This window comes from Triticum urartu, chromosome 6A (genome assembly GCF_056163025.1).
Source record: "Triticum urartu cultivar PI428250 chromosome 6A, HENAU_Tu73, whole genome shotgun sequence".
NCBI lineage: Eukaryota > Viridiplantae > Streptophyta > Magnoliopsida > Poales > Poaceae > Triticum > Triticum urartu.
Genome location: NC_141878.1, coordinates 266,023,032 through 266,044,763, shown reverse-complemented (window position 1 = coordinate 266,044,763; position 21,732 = coordinate 266,023,032). Strand labels below are relative to the sequence as shown.

The 21,732-nt window shown below is 46.1% G+C and overlaps 1 protein-coding gene across 1 annotated transcript; it reads right to left on the bottom strand.

Moving 5' to 3' along the window:
• Positions 1-4,261: 4,261 nt before the first annotated feature.
• LOC147964956 (uncharacterized) lies at positions 4,262-8,611 on the bottom strand. The gene is made up of 9 exons (XM_087530225.1): positions 8,306-8,611; positions 7,385-8,203; positions 7,000-7,081; positions 6,869-6,951; positions 6,328-6,457; positions 6,050-6,228; positions 5,600-5,821; positions 4,914-5,011; positions 4,262-4,787 (listed from the first exon to the last, which is right to left on the bottom strand). The coding sequence occupies exons 1-9, from the start codon at positions 8,609-8,611 to the stop codon at positions 4,262-4,264; spliced, it is 2,445 nt and encodes an 814-aa protein (XP_087386351.1).
• Positions 8,612-21,732: the final 13,121 nt, after the last annotated feature.

The window sequence follows — 21,732 nt, the reverse complement described above, 5'->3', positions numbered from 1 at the left end:
ACATCGACAACAAGCTTTCCGCACAAAAGGAGGAGCAAGATGCAAGGATGGAGGAGATTCGGGCCTTGATCAAGTCTACTTCCCCTTCATCATCCTCAAGGCGGCGACATTCAAGTCATAAGTCTTTGGAGCGCAAACAAGATGTAAGCGCACGTCCACGTCCACATCTCCATGGCGACCACCATCACGTTTGTGATCCACCTCGTCATGAAGGGAAAGTCAGCTCCAAGCAAAATGTGCACGACGACGACGAACGACATCTACTATGAGCTCAAGTGCGACAACGCCACCATCAAAATAAAGATGCTCGAGATGCGCCTACCTACAAGTCCCAACAAGCCCTACTTCATGCCAAGCCCAAACTTCATGACCACAAGAGAAGATCGCGAAACAAGCACCACCAAGAGCACGCTACGGCTACAACAACCACTTCGGCATCTTCGCCAAGTGCTATCAAGGCATCTTCACCTTCGGACGTACGGCATCTTCGCCTACTTCCCATGAGTTCGCCTACATCAACATCTTCAACTACAAGGCGACCAACTATGAGCGAGGGAGACACTTCCATCTTCGGAAGCCCCTCAAGGAAGATGGCCGAGCATGGGAATTTCCCTTTGGTCATAGAGACGAGCTACGAGGTGCCACATCATTTGCGCCTCCAAAAACAAGACGGCGACAAGAAGGTCGAGCAAGGGCCATCCTCTTCGACCACGGCGATGAGCACGGACCTCTTCAACAACATTAAGACGGCGCCCATATTGGACTCATACTCCGAGTCAAGCTACGAGACCGCTCATGAGACCTTATCTTTGGTCTTCGAGGAGAGTGATGATGTGCCATCTTCGGCCTTCATCCACGGCTACGACCACGACATGATTGAGCATGGAGACAGTTGCACCAACATCTCTCGCACAACGACATGTGACGAGATGCCCCGATTGCCATGTGAGGAGAGCCACCACTACATGAGTGACATGAGTGACTCCACCACACGTGACATTGAGAGCATTTCCTATGAGAGGATGAGTGTGACCACCACTAGCCCCACACTTGAGAGCATGCCACACATCCTATGTGAGGTTGAGAGCCATTTGAATGACTCCACCAACCATATGAGTGAGAGCATCCGAGAGGGAGTGAGTGAGCCTGTAACGACCAAACCTCGAAGGATTTGAGTCTCTGTGCTTACCTTGCTAGTCCCTGGATCGAACTCGCTAGCACACACAGTATAGATGAATACCAGAATAGCAAGTGCATCATTTATTACATCGTATGATCCAGAGTATATAAAATAAAACAATCTGCATAGCACTTGGCTAGCTTTATTCAATCAAACAACAGAAAGTAGCAGAAAATAACGATGATTCCCATCATAGCCCACTAGCGATGCTGAGTGCAGACTTGCGACCCTGACGGTACCTTACTCTTCGTCAGAATATCCTGCAACATGAGACGTTGCAGCCATATAGGTCAATAATTGGAATGTATTGGCAAGTTACACAGGAGTAATAATAAAGCAGACCTACATGTATATGCATAGTACAACAAAGGAAGGCTTGGGGGTTTATTTTGCAGAAAGCTGATTTTCTCCTAATAACTACCTAATAGTCAAATTTTTATTTAGTTATTTTATTACTACAATTAAATGCACAAGGTTGAGTTGGCAAAATCAACTCCAACCTACCCTTTATTAAGTTTCCCAACAAATTTATTAAGTGTCACATCTGTCAAGATCATCCAACAACTTTAATGGCATAGTGGCTCAAATTTACCCATAACCGGGGGCACGGCTAATCATGATTAGTTTTAATAATCTGCAGAGTTTTGTACGCTTTACCCACTGGACCCAATCCGAAGATTGAGACGAAGTCTTTCAGAAGAGGTTCTCTTAACCACCTGACGGCCACATCCCACCTACATATGCTACATCTGTCGACACAGTCTGGGCAAGGGTTCCAACAACTGATCAACTAAGCCAAAGCCCATGTAGCCAGTGGCCGCACATGGAAGCTATTAGTCACTAAGTCTGTCTGATCTTTTCGAACCTGGGCGGCATTCCACTTAGGGTGAACTCTCATGAGTGCATGGCCTTAGAAAAGGTGCAAGACCCCATGATGCCTTCCCTCAACACCAATCAATACCACTTCCGCCCAGAGGTGAGTTAAATCCTGAGTTACTACTCAATTTGTTAAAATATATAATCCTCACATAAACTCAATGAATACACGAACCACCCCCGTCTACAAAGCATAGCAACCTACCACTACCACGATTTGCAAAGACGGGAAGATAGCTCATCAGCATAGCAAAAATAATATAGTATTCCTATACATGCATATATCCATAGTGTGATATAACTACATGCATAGAAAACAATAGGTAAAGGATGATCAACATGTAACTTGCCTGGGTTCTGGTTCAGAAAGTCACATTCCTGACAATAGCTCGCGTCGCACTCCAGACAATCTACACGTTTCACACAATTCAACAATCAATCACCGGAACACGAAAAGAACCAAAACAAAACCAACAGCAGGAAAACCATTTTTGAAACTCGACAACAGCAGCATAACAGCACCTAAATTGCACTACGGTCACAACGCAAAAAGAATCACTCGATTCCGATAAACAGTTTGAAAGTTACGGCCTCCGAAAGGTTTAATTTGAATTTGAACGAATTCAAATTTAAACAATGCAAACATGAGAATTTTTGGTACTGTCATGAAAGGCTGATTTCTGTGAGATCAAAGGAAAAAGAATTACCTAAATTGGACTTATAGACTAAAAGATATAGCTAGTTGAAGTTAGAGTTGAAATCTAAAAATAAAACAAAAGAAAACAGAAATCTCCTACACAGTTCACGCGTTACTGCAGCAACTCCTGTGTGTGTCCTGTAGCGAAGTGCCACGTGGCAGTGCTTGATTGGCCGGGCACATGTGCTCACCAGAAACAGAGGAAAACAACGGCGGTCTCGGGCATTGGCGGCGGCGCTCCTCCGGTGGGTCTCCGCCGAAGGAGAGGTGACGGACGGGTGCGGAGGTGAGTGGCAGAGGCGGTGGTGGTGTCGGACGGCGGCGAGGTGGACTATGCCGGTGGTGGTGAAGACCTGAAAGCGGCAACTCCGGTGGGGGCGGTCGATCTTGTCCCACTCGCGTTGCTGCGTTTTCGTCCAAGCAAGAATGTCAGGAAGGTGCGGCGTTGAGAGGAGGGTCGAGGGGAGTGAATGGTGTGGCTGGTGGTGTCCTTACGGTGGTGGAATCCTCCGGCGAAGACGGCGGACAGCGGAGCTCTGGTGCGAGATCCAAAACGCTCCAGCGGCTTCGTGTGGTCGAAGGAGGACGAGGGGAGGCTGCGGTCGGGTTCCCCTAGGGTTTAGCTCGCGCGTGGCGTCTCCAGGGTGCTCGGGGTGGACCAGGGCATCGGGTCGATCCGGCTCGGCCTCGGTCGCGTGTACGGTGCGCTCCAGTCCGGCTCGGGGAAGGAGACGAGCGGGGGCGCGGTGCGGGTCGGGCGAGCGGTGCGGCGGCATGTACCGCTTCGTGAGGAAGGTGGGCCGCAGCGGTGCGGGTGCGGGTCGGGCGATGCGGTGCGGCTGTGCGTACCGCTTCGCGACTGCGAGCGAGCGGGCCGCGGGGCTGGTAGTTGGCTGGGCCGCGGTGCGCGACTGGGCCGGCTGGCTGCTGCGCTGCGGCGCTGTGCTTTTTTTTAAAACAACAACAGAAAACAAAATAAATAAAATAAAATACACAGTATAAATTCTAAATAAAAATACCTAGACACACAGTAAAAATAGCTCTACAGCTATAAACTACATGAACACTAGTTCCAACACTAATGCAATTTTTGTAAAATAATTTTAATGCAATAGGCAACACAAACAACAATAAAACAATCAAATAAAATATTTTGAAGATTGAAAAAATTACTAGAACACATCAGATGAACTGGAAAGAATATTCTGCACATTATGAACATTTTTAAAATAGGGGAGAAGTCATGTTATCTCCACTCCAAATAAATTACCTTTTGTTGCATAATGATTTGAATATTCTGAAAAAGCAAATAATGAAATAAAAATATGATATGCATATGAATGATCTATTAACATCCTAATTTAGGAAAATTGGGATGTTACAAACCTACCCCCTTAAGATGAATCTCGCCCTCGAGATTCGGGCTGGCTAGCAAATAGGTGTGGGTGATCCTGCCTGAGATCTTCCTCTCGTTCCCAGGTAGCTTCCTCCTTTGTATGATGATCCCACTAAATCTTGCATAACTTGATTGTCTTGGTGCGAATAAGTCTGTCTGCTGTCTCCAGAATCTTAACAGGCTTCTCCTCATATGTCAAATCACTCTCCAACTGAATTGCATCAAGTGGCACCGTGTCCCTCAATGGAACATCCATCATCTCTGCATGGCACTTCTTCAACTGAGATACATGAAACACATTATGAACTCCTGACAAGGATTCTGGCATCTCCAGCTGATAAGCTACCTCTCCTCTACGCTCCAAGATCTTGTAAGGCCCCACAAAACGTGGTGCTAACTTACCCTTAATTCCAAAACTCTTAATCCCACGAAGTGGTGAAACTCTAAGGTATGCACGGTCTCCTACCTCATATGTCACCTCCTTACGTTTTGCATCAGCATAACTCTTCTGTCTGGACTGTGCTATCTTCAGCCTATCATGAATCAACTTGAGCTTCTCCTCAGCATCTCTGATCAAGTCTGGTCCAAAGAATTGACGCTCCCCATCCTCATCCCATATCAATGGTGTCCTGCACTTCCTACCATACAATACCTCAAATGGTGCCATCTTCAGACTAGCCTGATAACTGTTATTATATGAGAACTCTGCATAAGGTAAATTATCATCCCAACTAGACCCATAGTCCAAAGCACAAGCTCTCAACATATCCTCCAAAATCTGATTTACCCTCTCTGTCTGCCCATCTATCTGTGGATGGAAAGCTGTACTGAACTCCAGCCTGGTGCCCAAGGATTCATGCAACTGACGCCAAAATTTAGATGTGAACTGAGTACCTCTATCAGACACTACCTTCCTTGGAACTCCATGCAAACAAACAATCTTAGACATATAAATCTTTGCTAGCTGAGCACTGGTATAAGTAGTCTTTACCGGGATGAAGTGAGCAACTTTAGTCAAACGAGTCCTGGGTAAACCTATAATGAAGTCCATACCAATCTCATCCCACTTCCAATCAGGTATAGGCAATGGCTGTAACAAACCTGCTGGTCTCTGATGTTCCGCCTTAACTCTTTGGCACACATCACATGTTGCAATATACCCAGCAATTTCCCTCTTCAGGCTAGGCCACCAAAATCTTTCCCTCAAATCCAAATACATCTTAGTATTACCTAGGTGAATAGAATAAGGTGAATCATGCGCCTCCTGAAGAATCAACTTCCTGATATCTGCATCTTGAGGTACACAAATACGCTTCTCAAACCATATGGCTCCATGTTCATCCTCATGGAAACCTTCTGCCTTACCTTTAGCCATATTCTCTTTTATCTTAGCAATCTCCTTATCATTCTTTTAAGCTTCTCTGATCCTGTCAAGCAAAGTAGGCTTTACCTCAAGTGTTGCTAAATATCCCTTAGGAACCATCTCCAATCTAAGATTCTTGAACTGTTCACATAACTCGGGTGGCATATTATCAATATTAATTGCATTAGCATGGCTCCTACGACTCAATGCATCAGCAACAACATTAGCCTTACCAGGATGATACTGCACATTCAAATCATAATCCTTAATAAGCTCCAACCATCTCCTCTGCCTGAGGTTCAAATCCTTCTGAGTAAAAATATACTTCAAGCTCTTATGATCAGTAAATATATCACAATGATTACCAATAAGATATGGTCTCCAAGTTTTCAATGCATGCACAACTGGGGCTAACTCCAAATCATGTGTAGGATAATTATGCTCATGATTCTTAAGCTGACATGAAGCATATGAAACAACTTTACCTTCCTGCATCAAAACACTCCCAAGTCCTTGACGAGAAGCATCACAATATACCTGGAAGTCCTTATGTATATCCGGCAGAGTTAAAACTGGTGATGTAACCAAACGCTGCTTCAACTCCTGAAAGCTGGCTTCACATTCATCAGTCCAAACAAACTTCTTCTCCTTCTTCAACAATTCAGTCATAGGCTTTGCAATTTTGGAAAAGTTCTCAATAAACCTCCTATAATAACCTGCAAGGCCCAAAAAGCTGCGAATCTCTCCAACTGTTGTGGGTGTCTCCCACTCTGTAACTGCAGCAACCTTAGATGGATCAACTGCAACTCCATTACCTGACACAACATGTCCAAGGAATGCTACCTCATCCAGCCCAAACTCACATTTGTTGAACTTGGCATACAGCTGATGTTCCCTTAGTTTCTCCATTACCAAACGCAAATGCACCTCATGCTCTTGCTTATTCTTGGAGAACACCAATATATCATCAATGAAAACAACCACAAATTTATCCAAGAACTCCATAAACACCTTGTTCATCATATTCATGAAGTATGCAGGGGCGTTAGTCAATCCAAATGACATAACAGTATATTCATACAACCCATACCTCGTAGTAAAAGCAGTCTTTGGAATATCTTGCTCACGAATCTTCAATTGATGATAAGCAGAACGAAGGTCAATCTTAGAAAACACAGTAGCTCCCTCCAACTGGTCAAATAGATCATTTATCATAGGCAAAGGATACTTATTCTTAATGGTTACCTCATTCAGAGAACGATAATCAACACACATCCTCAAGGTCCCATCCTTCTTCCCCACAAACAAAACTGGAGCTCCCTAAGGTGATGAACTTGGGCAAATAAATCCTTGTGCCTGCAATTCTCTTATCTGCTTCTTCAATTCTTCCAACCCTTTGGGAGGCATTCTATACGGTCTCTTTGCAATAGGTCCAGTGCCTGGTATTAAATCAATCAGAAACTCAATATCTCTATCTGGTGGCATACCTGGCAACTCCTCTGGAAACACATCTGGATAATCTCTCACAACTGGCACCTCTTCCAGGCTACCCCCCTTAAGAGAGTTCACCTGCACCTAATTACGCTTATCCTTACACACATATTTGATCCTCTTCCCTCCTGGCGCACTGAGAGTAATAGATCGTCTGGCATAATCAATACGACATTTATATAAGTGCAACCAATCCATACCCAGAATAACATCCAGACCTTCTGACTTCAATATAATCAAATCCGTAGGAAAATCATGCTTTCCAATAGACAAAGTCAACTGATGGCAACCAACACCTGCTATCATCTCAGCTCCTGGGGAACTCACTCTAATAGGCATACTAAGTGTTTTGGTTGGCAATCCATGTTTATCAACAAATACCCTCGAAATAAATGAATGCGATGCACCAGTATCAAAAAGAACAAGTGCAGGTACTGAATTAATCAAGAACTTACCAATCACTGCATCAGGTTCATTGTAAACCTCCTCCACATTAACATGATTTACATGACCCTTTTGGAAGGGGTTTGGCTTGTTGACTCCTGAATTCTTCGCCCAGGGGCAATCTGTGGCATAGTGCCCCATAGCCTTACACCTGAAGCACTGCACCTGACTCAAATCCCTTGGCGCACGTGTAACCTGGTGGTTCTGGTTATTGTTCCCTCCATTGCCATTACCATTACCATTACCTCTGCCATTGCCATTGTTACTCTTGTTCCCATTATGATGATGGTGGCCATTATGGTTGTGGCCATTCCCTCCATGATGATTATGATCATTACCTCCATGATGATTATCTCCATTACCTCCATGATGATTATGTCCATTACCTCCATTACCATGATATGAAGTGCGTGGTTTCTGCTGTGGTCTTGAATTATACCTGTTATTGTTGTTGTACTTCCTCTTGCGATTCTCTATGGCATGTTGCTTTCTCTCCAACACAATGGCCTTATCCATTAGGTCCTGACAATTCCTAAAAGTGGCCACTGTCAACTGAAGGCTCAAGTCATCATTTAGGCCCTCCAAAAATTTCTCCTGCCTAGCAGCATCAGTGTTAACATCATTAGGAGCATAACATGCAAGATTATTAAATTCCTCCACATAAGCATTAACTGTGCGACCTCCCTGGTGCAAACTATGAAACTCCTTGTTCAGACTCATAGCACCAGCAGACACATGTGCAGCATAGAAAGCATCCTGAAACTAAGGCCATGTGATAGTAGCAATGGGATAGGTGACCAAGTAATTGTCCTACCAAGCTGCAGCAGGACCCTCCAACCAATGTGAGGCAAACCTCACCCTCTCTGCATCAGTGCATCCAACCATCTCAAGGTTCCTATTGACTGCACGGAGCCAGTCATCAGCCACAATAGGTTCAGGGGAACTGGAGAACCTCTGAGGATTCAACCTCAAGAACCTGGTAAGCATATCCACAGTTGGTGGTGGCGGCGGATTGTTGTTGTTATTGTTGTTGTTGTGGTTCTGAGTAAGGAACTGGATCAACTGGGCCTGTCCCTCAATAACCTGCTGTATGTATGGTGGTACTCCATTGCCATTATTGTCTCCTCTTGCAGTATTGCGTCTAGTATCACGCCTCGGCGGCATCTGGTGGGCAAGCATAGATGAGTTATAGATATAATAGGGCCAAAAGCTATGTATATATAAATATATTCTACCCATATGCATAATATGATCAAACCAATAAAACACAACAACGAATAACACCAACAAACAAACAACAAACAATATGGTAATATATTATATATAGTCGAATAATTTCGACACTAAGCAATTTAACAAACAACTACCAATCAAGCAAACAATCTAGTATCTTCATACCACAAAAGTGGGCATAATCAGATACACTAACACGATAACATTACAATATAAAACAAACATGAATGGTGGTCTTAGCACTAGCTCATACTTAATTAACTAGTCAAGATAACTTGAGGGGGTTAACTAATAAACAGTAAGAAGGATATCTAGTTTATAAAATAACTTTCACTTCTAGGGTCACGTCCTATAGTCAACAACCTGGCTCTGATACCATCTGGAACGACCAAACCTCGAAGGATTTGAGTCTCTATGCTTACCATGCTAGTCCCTGGATCGAACTCACTAGCACACACAGTATAGATGAATACCAGAATAGCAAGTGCATCATTTATTACATCGTATGATCCAGAGTATATAAAATAAAACAATCTGCATAGCACTTGGCTAGCTTTATTCAATCAAACAGCGGAAAGTAGGGGAAAATAACGATGAGTCCCATCATAGCCCACTGGCGATGCTGAGTGCAGGCTCGCAACCCTAACGGTACCTTACTCTTCGTCAGAATATCCTACAACATGAGATGTTGCAGCCATATAGGTCAATACTTGGAATGTATTGGCAAGTTACACAGGAGTAATAATAAAGCAGACCTACATGTATATGCATAGTACAACAAAGGAAGGCTTGGGGGTTTATTTTGCAGAAAGCTGATTTTATCCTAATAACTACCTAATAGTCAAACTTTTCTTTAGTTCTTTTATTACTACAATTAAATGCACAAGGTTGTGTTGGCAAAATCAACTCCAACCAACCCTTTATTAAGTTGCCCATCAAATTTATTAAGTGTCACATCTGTCAAGATCATCCAACAACTGTAATGGCATTGTGGCTCAAATTTACCCATAACTGGGGGCACGACTAATCATGATTAGTTTTAATACTCTGCAGAGTTTTGTACGCTTTACCCACTGGACCCAATCTGAAGATTGAGACGAAGTCTTTCAGAAGAGGTTCCCTTAACCACTTGACGGCCACATCCCACCTACATATGCTACATCTGTCGACACAGTTTGGGCAAGGGCTCCAACAACTGATCAACTAAGCCAGAGCCCATATAGCCAGTGGCCGCACATGGAAGCTACTAGTCACTAAGTCTGTTTGACCTTTTTGAACCTGGGCGGCATTCCACTTAGGGTGCACTCTCATGAGCGCATGGCCTTAGAAAAGGTGCAAGACCCCATGATGCCTTCCCTCTACACCAAGCAATACCACTTCCGCCCAGAGGTGAGTTAAATCCTGAGTTACTACTCAATTTGTTAAAATATATAATCCTCACATAAACTCAATGAATACACGAACCACCCCCGTCTACAAAGCATAGCAACCTACCACTACCACGATTTGCAAAGACGGGAAGATAGCTCATCAGCATAGCAAAAATAATATAGTATTCCTATACATGCATATATCCATAGTGTGATATAACTACATGCATAGAAAACAATAGGTAAAGGATGATCAACATGTAACTTGCCTTGGTTCTGGTTTAGAAAGTCACACTCCTGACAATAGCTCGTGTTGCACTCCGGACAATCTACACGTTTCACACAATTCAACAATCAATCACCAGAACACGAAAAGAACCAAAACAAAACCAACACCAAGATAACAATTTTTGAAACTCGACAACAGCAGCATAACAGCACCTAAATTGCACTACGGTCACAACGCAAAAAGAATCACTCGATTCCGATAAATGGTTTGAAAGTTACGGCCTCCGGAAGGTTTAATTTGAATTTGAACGAATTCAAATTTAAACAGTGCAAATATGAGAATTTTTGGTACTGTCATGGAGGGCTGATTTCTGTGAGATCAAAGGAAAAAGAATTACCTAAATTGGACTTATAGACTAAAAGATATAGCTAGTTGAAGTTAGAGTCGAAATCTGAAAATAAAACAAAAGAAAACAGAAATCTCCGGCACAGTTCACGCGTTACTGCAGCAACTCCTGTGCATATCCTGTAACGAAGTGCCATGTGGCAGTGCTTGATTGGCCGGGCGCATGTGCTCACTAGAAAAACAGAGGAAAACGACGGCGGTCTCGTGCGTTGGCGGCGGCGCTCCTCCAGTGGGTCTCCAGTGAAGGAGAGGTGACAGACGGGTGCGGAGGTGAGTGGCGGAGGCGGTGGTGGTGTCGGACGGCGGCGAGGTGGACTGTGTCGGCGGTGGTGAAGACTTGAACGCGGCAACTCCGGCGGCGGCAGTCGAGATTGTCCCACTCGCGCTGCTGCGTTTTCATCCAAGCAAGAATGTTAGGAAGGTGCGGCGTTGAGAGGAGGGTCGAGGGGAGTGAACGGTGTGGCCGGTGGTGTCCTTACGGCGGTGGAATCCTCTCGCGAAGACGGCGGACAGCGGAGCTCCGGTGCGAGATCCAAAATGCTCCGGCGGCTTCGTGTGGTCGAAGGAGGATGAGGGGAGGTTGCGGTCGGGTTCCCCTAGGGTTTAGCTCGCGCGTGGCATCTCCAGGGTGCTCGGGGTGGACCAGGGCATCGGGTCGATTCGGCTCGGCCTCGGTCACGTGTACGGTGCGCTCCAGTCCGGCTCGGGGAAGGAGACGAGCAGGGGCGCGGTGCGGGTCGGGCGAGCGATGCGGCGGCGCGTACCGCTTCGTGAGGAAGGTGGGCCGCAGCGGTGCGGGTGCCGGTGCGGGTCGGGCGATGCGGTGCGGCTGTGCGTACTACTTCGCGACTGCGAGCGAGCGGGCTACGGGGCTGGCGGTTGGCTGGGCCGCGGTGCGCGACTGGGCCGGCTGGCTGTAGCGCTGCGGCGCTGCGCTGTTTTTTTAAAACAACAGCAGAAAACAAAATAAATAAAATAAAATACACAGTATAAATTCTAAATAAAAATACCTAGACACACTGTAAAAATAGCTCTACAGCTATAAACTACAGGAACACTAGTTCCAACACTAATGCAATTTTTGTAAAATAATTTTAATGCAATAGGCAACACAAACAACACTAAAACAATCAAATAAAATATTTTGAAGATTGCAAAAATTACCAGAACACGTCAGATGAACTGGAAACAATATTCTGCACATTATGAACATTTTTAAAATAGGGGAGAAGTCATGTTATCTCCACTCCAAATAAATTGCCTTTTATTGCATAATGATTTGAATATTCTGAAAAAGAAAATAATGAAATAAAAATATGATATGCATATGAATGATCTATTAACATCCTAATTTAGGAAAATTGGGATGTTACAGAGCCACAACACTTAGTGAGTGAGGTAGTTGACACGGCATGTGAGGCCACTTTGATTTCTAACGACTTAACCTCTACTCCTAGTGTGTTTTCTTCTTTGGTGCTAGGTCTCCTACATGACGACACGCCTATCCTCGACGAGTCCATACCTCCACCAGAGACAATGATGGCCATGGTGGAAGAAGATGCACCACCCACATGGTTCCATCACGATGAAGATGACCATGACTTATTCTTTGACACCTCACCTACAACACATGAGCGATTCTCCAAAGGTAACATAGGTGATGGTGCTTCTCTTGTCCCACTAGTGGACTATCTTACCAATGATTGCTTGCATGATGTTAATCCACCTATTGCCATGCTTCATGCTAGTGCGACTTCTTCATGTCATGACTTACCAATTTATGATGACTATGATGATGATCATGTTGATTTGCCTAGTTGTGATGCTATGTTCCATAGGATATCATGTGAAAATTTTATTGGTCACATCAAGTTTGCCAATCCTTTGAACTTGTCATATGCTATGAGTGAGATCTCCCAAATTGCATCATTTCAATCTCAACATAGTGACTATGCATGCCCTATTACAATAAATCCCATTTGCACTTATGGCATAGATGACGAGATGATGGTCATTGGCTTTTGTTTTTCTTGTGATGATATTGCCATGCTTCCTTTACATGATTTGCGCAATTCATCTACTATGGCATGCCATGATCACAATGTTCCACATATGCATTGTTTTGGATGTTGTCAATATTCTCCGTGAGATGTTTCCACTAATGATCATGAGGAGACCCCCATAGTTTCCTCATGCGTATTAGGAGATGTTGATGCATTCCATACTTGGCATGATTCCCATAATTGCTTGCACCATATGCATTCCATGAATAACAATGCTCTACATATTTCTTGTGATGCATTACACAATTTGAGTCTCCATTATGCTATACATAACAACAAACCTCTCATGATGGATGACATGTTTCTATATCACACATCTCATTTATTTGAGCATTGGCTATTTTGTGCTAACCAACACAAGCACGTGCACATCATGATGATGATGTGTACATCTACCACGCACACACAATTTTCCCTTTGTCTTTGTTTTGTGTAGGTACTCACGTATACTCGTCAACCTCTCAATCCCAAGAGTTGACGACACGAGCTCCTTAGAGCATAGATGACTTGGGATCCCGTGAACTACCCTTCCCACCGCTCTCTTCGCGCAACGACTACGCGCATCTCTCTCACTTGGATCTCACATGGTTATGGGCTATATACCGCTTCTCGCTTCTTGCTCATTTTACCGTGTTCACTTTGCATGATATGCTTGCTTCTATGCCTTTGCCATGCAATTGTGACCCTTGCTTGCATCTACCCATCATTCACCATTATGCTACTTCTATGTGTATCTGCATGCTTGGTGGAGATCCTTGTTTCTATTGCCATGTTTATCATGCGCCTCATGCTATTGATGCTATTTTGCTCATATCTTGCCTTCATGCTTTTGATGTGTCTTGTGCATTATTCATGACTACCATTTCCACACATGACATACTTAACATGATTCCTTCTAGTACGTTGCATCTTCACACTACTAGCTTGCTTGCCTTGATTCATATGATTGCTTGCTTTGTCGCATCACCCATATTCCATTATTACTTGCTTTCTTGGGTTGATGACGTATATGTTCATGCCTCTCACATGATACATCTTGTGATGCATGTTGCTTGCTTGCGCCTATTCTATTTGGTTGTTCTCACATCATATGCCTCCGTACTATGAAATGCTCCCTTGTCCTTTCTTATGATGAGAATGATGCATCCACTTGTTGGGTATTTTACCACATGAATGATAGGTTTTGCATCTCCGATAACCTCATTTGTTTTTCCAAGTGTTTGGCATGTCCTTTCATTTGGGAAGATTCACACGGCGGTGCCGTTATGCGACAACTTGGTCATGCGAAGACATACAAGATGTGCAACACCAACATTTGCGAGAATACCCTAAAGGTGAACTCCTTCCCTTTGAGACATCCTCAAATACGCATATTGGATGGATCACTCTTTCATTGGTGTCTCCTTCTTGTTGTGCACATGATACATCTCGTGAACGGAGGAGCGACATTGGAGATTGGCTCCATGGACATTCAAGTTGAGGAGTGCTTGGACTTAGTGGATTCACCACCGGACCACCACTTATACCACAACATTGAGCTATGGTACAACACCACCCATAACAAATTTGCATCTTATGCATGGATTGACTCACCTTATGATTGCCTTGTTGCATCTTGTATTTCTATGTCATCCATGATATATGATCTTGTGCATTTCCTTAGCAAATTTGTTGTGATCTTTCTTGATGGCATATTCATACATAATGATCACATTGCCTACCATCAATTGCATGATAACATAATCATATTGAGCATACATTGCCACATTCATGCTATTGATAAACCGTCTCACTATGACATCATTTTGCACCGTGGTTGCATTGATCACATCCACAATACATTTGTGTGCACAATGAATGCTTTTGCTCCCATGAATGCTTTACATGTCATTTTACATCATTTGGATAAGCATCTCATGCATTTTCATGAACAATTCCTCTGGACGAACACATGTTTATTTGATGGACACCTTGTGTGCGTTAACCATTGTATTTCCGAGTGTCGTTTGTGTTTGCTATTCTTGCATGTATACCACTCCGGCGACACCTTGGAGTACTTGGATTGCACAATGTCTTCAACTCAGTCCAACTACAACTTCGTCCACAACAACCGTTTCCATGGTGATGAGGATCACGATCCGAGGTCGGATCTTTCCCAAGGGGGCGGAGATGATGCGGTGCATCCCACGAGCATCCCCATGTACACTTCGACTACTCCCCAAGCCCCAAAAGGACATACGATAAGACCTCGACCATACGCCATGGGACACAAGGTGAACTCACTCCTCTTCAAACCGTATCTTCCCACATACGAGACATGGTTACTACCTCATGCATGGACCTTGTGTGTACTCAGGCTCATACGGGATGACCATGGAGATTCAAAGGACCAAGGCCAAGCATGGAAGAGAAGACGAAAGAAAAGAGAAGAAGATGGAGTAGCTGTTGGCGTCAGCCCGGACATTCGGACCTCCCTCCGGATCATCCGGACTCAGCCGGATCATCCGGATGCCCTCCCGGATCATCCGGGTAATCCCGCAGCCACGAGACTCGAAGCTTGCAGAATCGTCCCAGCAAAGCCGTATCATCCATACGAGGACCCGGATCAACCGGATGATGCCCGGATCATCCGGACCCCCATCCAGATCATCTGACCTTTGCCTGCGCGCATGACTTGGGCCGAGGCCCGTGTACCCCTTCGCCCCTCACTTCCCCCTTCGTGGCTTAGCACTATATATAGACCCCCTCCTCATCCATTTGAGGGTTAGCAAAGTAGTAGCTCATATGTGAGGATAGCTTTTTCTCATCCATACGGATCGTCTACTCATGAGTGATCGTGGCCCCTCTACGGAGAAGATCCCCTTGGATTCAAGACCCGCCCTTGGGTGGCCCCATCAAGACCTCCTTGCGGAGAAGAACCGGTTACCATTTGTATCGTCCGTTGTTGACTTTGGATCTTGTATCTCACCTTTGTGTTCATTGATCTAGCGCATGTGTGATCTATTCTTGTTGGTTGAGTGATTCTCTCGTGTTTCCTCTTGTGTTTTCCTTGTTTTCCCCTCGTGTTCTTCGCGTCTTGGACGGAATCTGCTCCTTTCGTGAAAGATCGGGCCATTAGGGTTCTACCTTACATCACTAACTAAAAAGAACCAAATTGTCGACTGTCCGGAAGCCGAAGCCCTAGCGGCCTTTAAACATAACATCCGTGCCGAGTGGCTTGCCCGACATCTCGGCCAAGAGAAGCCAAAATCTATGCCAGCCCTCACGACACTCATGACCCGCTTTTGCGTGGGCGAGGATAGCTGGTTGGCCCGTAGCAACAACACAACAAACAATCCTAGCACATCAGAGGCCAGAGATAGCAACGGCAAACCCCGATGCAACAAACACAAGCATCACAAAAATGGTGGTAACGCCGAAGATACGACAGTCAATGCCGGATTTAGTGGCTCTCAGTCCGGTCAGCGGAAAAGGCCATTCAAAATGATAATTCGGGCCCGTCCAGTCTGGACCGCATACTCGACCGTCCATGCCAAATTCATGGCACCCCAGGAACACCAGCCAATCATACCAACAGAAAATGCTGGGTCTTCAAACAAGCCGGTAGGTCAGGTGCCAAAAACAAGGAGAAGGGGTCTCAAAGCGATGATGGCGACGAGGAGCCCAGATCACCGAATACAGGAGGGCAAAAGAAATTTCCCCCGCAAATCCAAACGGTGAACGTGGTAAACGCCACCCACACTCCCAACCCGGACCAGATGCGCACCCCTAGGGATGTTAACTTAACGGAACCAGTCGCCCCACAATATGAACTAGGGCTGATCACCTTCAACCGCACGGATCGTCCTGTTAATACCAATCAGGGCAATTCAGCCGCACTAGTCCTCGACCCAATAATTGACGGGTTCCACCTCACACGAGTCCTAATGGACGGAGGTAGCAATCTAAACCTGCTTTACCAGGACACAGTGCGCAAGATGGGCATCGATCATTCGATGATCAAGCTCACTAAAGCCACCTTTAAAGGTATTATACCAGGTGTGGAGGCCAGCTGTACAGGCTCCATCGCCCTTGAGGTAGTCTTTGGATAACCGGGCTATTACCGTGCCGAAGAGTTAATCTTCGACATCGTCCACTTTCATAGTGATTATCAGGCACTGCTCGGATGAACCGCGTTCGCTCAATTCAATGCGGTGCCACATTATGCCTACCGTAAGCTCAAGATGCCCGGTCCGCACGGTGTCATCACGGTTAATGACAAGGCCGAACTCCCCCTCGGTACCAAAAAGTATAGCGCTGCTTTAACAGCAGAAGCAACGAGTGGCACCCTTCAATCAGACCTCCAGTCGATGGCCAAGCTCCCGGACACCGCCAAGGGACTCCGAACTACTTCACGGTAGGATAGCCCGGCTCGTCCAGAGCTCAATTAAACACTCCGGCGAAAGCCAGGACATGCCCCATACTGCGACACACAAACACATCTTGCATTTTCTTTATCGGTTCATTTTCGCCCAGGCAAGGACCGGCGATATGGAAACAGCTCGAACACGCAAGGGAACCCTTAGATATTCCCCTCAATGACCATCCGAGTGCACTCCAGATCCGCACACAGCTTCCTCCCGCCTGGTCTCAGTATGTTCCGCAGTCACTTTCTCTTTTTATTACTTTACATGTACTCATACGTGTCGACGTATTATTCAAATACAACATGTGCATTTATATGACGCTTATTTGTCATTATATCTTATTGAAATTCTTTTGTCAAATGGCATCCGTATACCGCGATATGCTTTAATATGCCAAGGGGCTTCGTTTTACCCATAATACGGCAATAAAAGTTCGAACACCTTCATGGTAGTTTGGCACCCCGAACTTATAGCATTATATGCATCAGCTCTGAATCATGTCTTGGGTCAAATGTTGGGTTTGCCCGGCTCCCATGTTTTGCTGCCTTACGTTCCGCTATATCGGCTAAGGCGGCACAGGGACAACTACTGTGATTGTGTCACGGTTCTTCCGGACGAGCACCTCAGTAGAGAAAGCCGAAAACTGACTGTCATGATACGACGAGAGCTGGTCAGCTGTTCGAGAGGTTGTAAAATCTTTAAGGATTCCTCCCGCATAATCAATGCAGCGTTGATGGATCGGGTTTTCTTCCGATCAGGTGCTTATAGAGCCCCTCCTGCGGTCTTCCGAACACCAGGGGCTGCGCCTACCTTCCTTTTCTAAAGCTCCTATGGCTAAGTGAGAGTGATAAAGCCCTATAGTCCGAACCTGGGCATCGTGGCTTCGTGAATAAACATTAGGGTGAACAGTTCGAATATCCTGCACATGTGTTACTTTTCCACATGTACCTTTTCTTCACCATTATATGCATCGATATGACTTAAGTTTAGGCCAAGCTGGGTTGCCTGGCTCTTGTTTTTATGCCCTAAGTTCCCGTTAATTCGGCTAGGGCATAAGGGGAGCACCTCTGCGATTGTTACTGCCGGGTCAGCAGGATGTGTACCTTAGACTAGGTGAAGCCGAAAGCTAGCATTCTTAAGGGAATATTCGATCGGTGAACAAAAGATGACTTTTACTTATTGCAATACATGCCCCCGGATGTTTATATCCTGTGTCTCTTTTCGCAGTTCGGACATGCACATTAATGCATGCGTACCCAGGGAAAGGAACCCTTAACGGAACTATTCTCCCAGGAAGATGTTTCTTACTATCCATGTAATATAACATAGCTAGTTGGGTACTTGTCTGTTCAAGCACTTATGACCCCTACGTCTGGTTTCCACGCGTACCCCGGTTTTTACATAACTGAGCGGGTACTCGGATACACTCCAGACTGTCGGGTCCGGAGGTCGAAGCGAAAAGGTCCGCCATGACAAATGATTTACAATCCGGCTAGGGACAAAATATGTCACTTGAACTACACAGTCACTTAGACCGACTAAATTCTTCTTCTATACCATCCAACAGGCTGTCTAGCCTACAATCCTATTGGGAATACTTGGCGGCTAATTTTACCTGGTCATATACCAGATTAATGGGGATCTCTTTCCCATCAGACCCTACAGGTCCGACCTCGGCCATGTGGTTCGGGTCAGCCTTGGTATATCGCATCTTCACCATGGCCAGGCTTCCCTTGCACCTTGTCGGCAGGTAGATATCTTCCATAATCGGAAGCGCCGCCGCGCTCCCTTGAGCATTTCTACGAGCTCCCCCATGCCTCCTGGCAGGGAGGCGGATGGCCACAAGGCCTGGGCAATGCCTTGCATCACCTGCCGAACTTGTTCATGCAGTTGTGAGAGCTCTGGCAGAAGATCGCCCGCAGATCCGGGCATATCCTCTTCGGGACGACCCGTCAGCATACCTACAAATATAACTCTGTTAGCCGGTTTCTTCGCCAAATTCTATAAAAGTTCATTCAAGCACTTACTAAAAATGCCGCATCAAAGCCACTTATTCTCCTTTACTGAGTCAGCTAGCTGGGCCCGAACATCTTTCAGTTCAATTCCCAGCCGGGTATTGGCATCTTGGAGATCGTTTTTCTCCTGCCTAACCCGCGTAAGCACGCGCTCGCCAGGCTCTAGCTGTCGTTGAGCATGTTGCTCACCCCTCCGCACGACCTTCGGATTCACTCCGGGATCATCTGCAGAATCTGTTGTTAGATTTGCATGCATGCCGAATACTAACTGGTACATGTCATTTCATTCTTTTCGATCAGGACAAGTATTACCAGATGGGGCCTTCTTGGACTCCTCCATTCCGGCAACTGCGGCCCATAGCTGGGCTTTGCACTCATCCAGCTCTTGAGAAAACTGGGTATTCTTCTCCGTAAGAACCTACGCATATAATGATCCTTAAATCAGTTGTGCCAACTGTTTCAAGTCTCAGGGGCTATTGATATACATAATTATCAGATGTTCTTACCCGTATATCCTTTACATACTGGTTCGTGGCTCTGACGAGGCCATTTTGAGGAGCTCGGATGTACGCATCTCCTGAGTTGAAGGCATGGAACGCCTCTTCGGAGAAACCAGGGTCGCGGAGTACGGCCCGGCGACGCCAGTGATTCATGGCACTCTCCACTTCGGAAATCGTGTTGTCCCCACATTGGCATCTGCCCCTAAGTCCGGCTCTGGAGTCCGACTGGTGGAGGCGTGGCCAGTAGGCTCTCCGAACACGGTCCGGCGAGCGTTTTTTATGCCAGGAACCATGGACGTTATTATATTTTAAAGATGACAACCACGGAGCAAGTTTCTTTTTCATACCTCTGCGACGGCGTCTCAGTCCTGACCACCTTCCTTTTAAGCCTACCCGGCTTCGGTGCCACTTGTGGGTGAGTCACCGTGGGTTCGGCATGGCGTCCCGAGGGCCTTCCCTATAAGACACCATATGTGTGTGGTGGGTGAAGTGCAACAAAGGGATCCTTCTCGGAAGTTGGGACTCCGGTGTTACTTACATGCGATGCAGGTAGCAGGCCAGGATAATCGGCTATGATGGCCACCAAGGCACCGTCGCAGCTTAACTGATAGAACGTCCTGTCGATGAGCTCCACAAATATGTCCGGATCTTCTTCGAGTCCGGGGTCGAGGGCCCGGTCAGGGTCCTCTGGCTGTGGAGTCGGGCTGTGGACCTCCCTCACAGCTTTTCGCAGTTCCTGCTATGAAATAGCAAGGTAAATATTTATGATGAAGAATGCGGGAAGATCTGGAGTAAAAGGTAGCAGCTCACTCAGTTTGGGGGGTTGTACATGGAAAATCCATCCCGTGGCTTAATGCGGATGAACTCCTCTTCCTCTCCTTTGTATAAATCGGACAGTATTTTCGCTAGAGCAGGGGCGGAGTCCGGACCTTTACGACCGCAGCAGGTGGCATCGTCTTCTCCATTGAAGTGCCACATGGGTTTCCCCCGATACTGAAGTGGTTGCACCCCCCGCATTATACATATTGACATAACCTTGATTATTGTCAGTCCTGATTTGGCCAGCGTTTTTATCCTGCCCATCAGGTAAAGGACCTCTCTGTTATGTTCCTCCTGGGGGCTCCGAGGGTGCCAGCTGCGGTGTTTCTTCAAAGGGGCATTGTTAAACTCAGGAAGGCCCATCCGGATAGGGTCTGGAAAGGGAACGTCCTCTATATAAAACCACTCCGAAGGCCAGTCTTTGGATGTCTTCTTCGGAGTGCCGGACAGGTATCCGGTCCCGGTGATGCGCCATATTTCGGCTCCGCCCACTTGAAATATTAACCCCTCCTGTGTACGAGGTATGAGGCAGAATAGCCTCTTCCATAGTTTGAAATGAGCTTCGCATCCCAGAAACAACTCGCAAAAGGCGACGTAGCCGGCGATGTGTAATATGGAGGCGGGAGTAAAGTTATGCAGCTAGAGGCCATAGAACTCCAGGAGCTCACGGAGGAACGGATGGATTGGAAATCCGAGTCCCCTCAATAAGTAAGGGACAAGGCATGCCCGCTCCCCCCTGGATGGGTTGGGAAAGCTCTCCGCTTGCTCCCCGCCATTATAAGTGGCTAGTCCAGCTCAGACGGGGACCATATACGCAGGAGGGAGAAACCGTTGGGTCTGCAACTCTACTAATTGGCTGTGGGGGACAAAGCACTTCTCCCAATTGCCTGGCTTAGTGCTACGGGAGCGAGAGGAGGAGCTATGATGGCCGGCCATGATGGGATGGACTTTTTCGGGCGCGCTCCGATGGATACTCGCTGTGGGAGGATGGTGTGATCTGGATCTGAGGATCCCTGACTCTTTAAATAGACGATTTACACACATGGTTAGGGTGGCAAATGTAAAAATGCCCCGACATCTCGCATTCGCTCGACACGTGGAAGATAGCCATTATTAAAGCACAGAAGCCGAGGAGTGCAACATTCATGGGAAGCCGGACACTACTCGTTACGACAGGTACTCAGGATTTGGAGAAGAACCCGCCTTGCAATGCCGAAGACAATTTGCACGCCGAACTCATCGTCA

Coding starts and splice junctions, on each gene's coding strand:
- LOC147964956 (XM_087530225.1), bottom strand. CDS start 8,611: ATGCCGCCGAGGCGTGATACTAGACGCAATACTGCAAGAGGAGACAAT. Junction 6,458..6,868: donor AGCAGATAAGAGAATTGCAG/GCACAAGGATTT, acceptor GTGTTCTCCAAG/AATAAGCAAGAGCATGAGGT. Junction 6,229..6,327: donor CCTTGGACATGTTGTGTCAG/GTAATGGAGTTG, acceptor TGGGCCTTGCAG/GTTATTATAGGAGGTTTATT.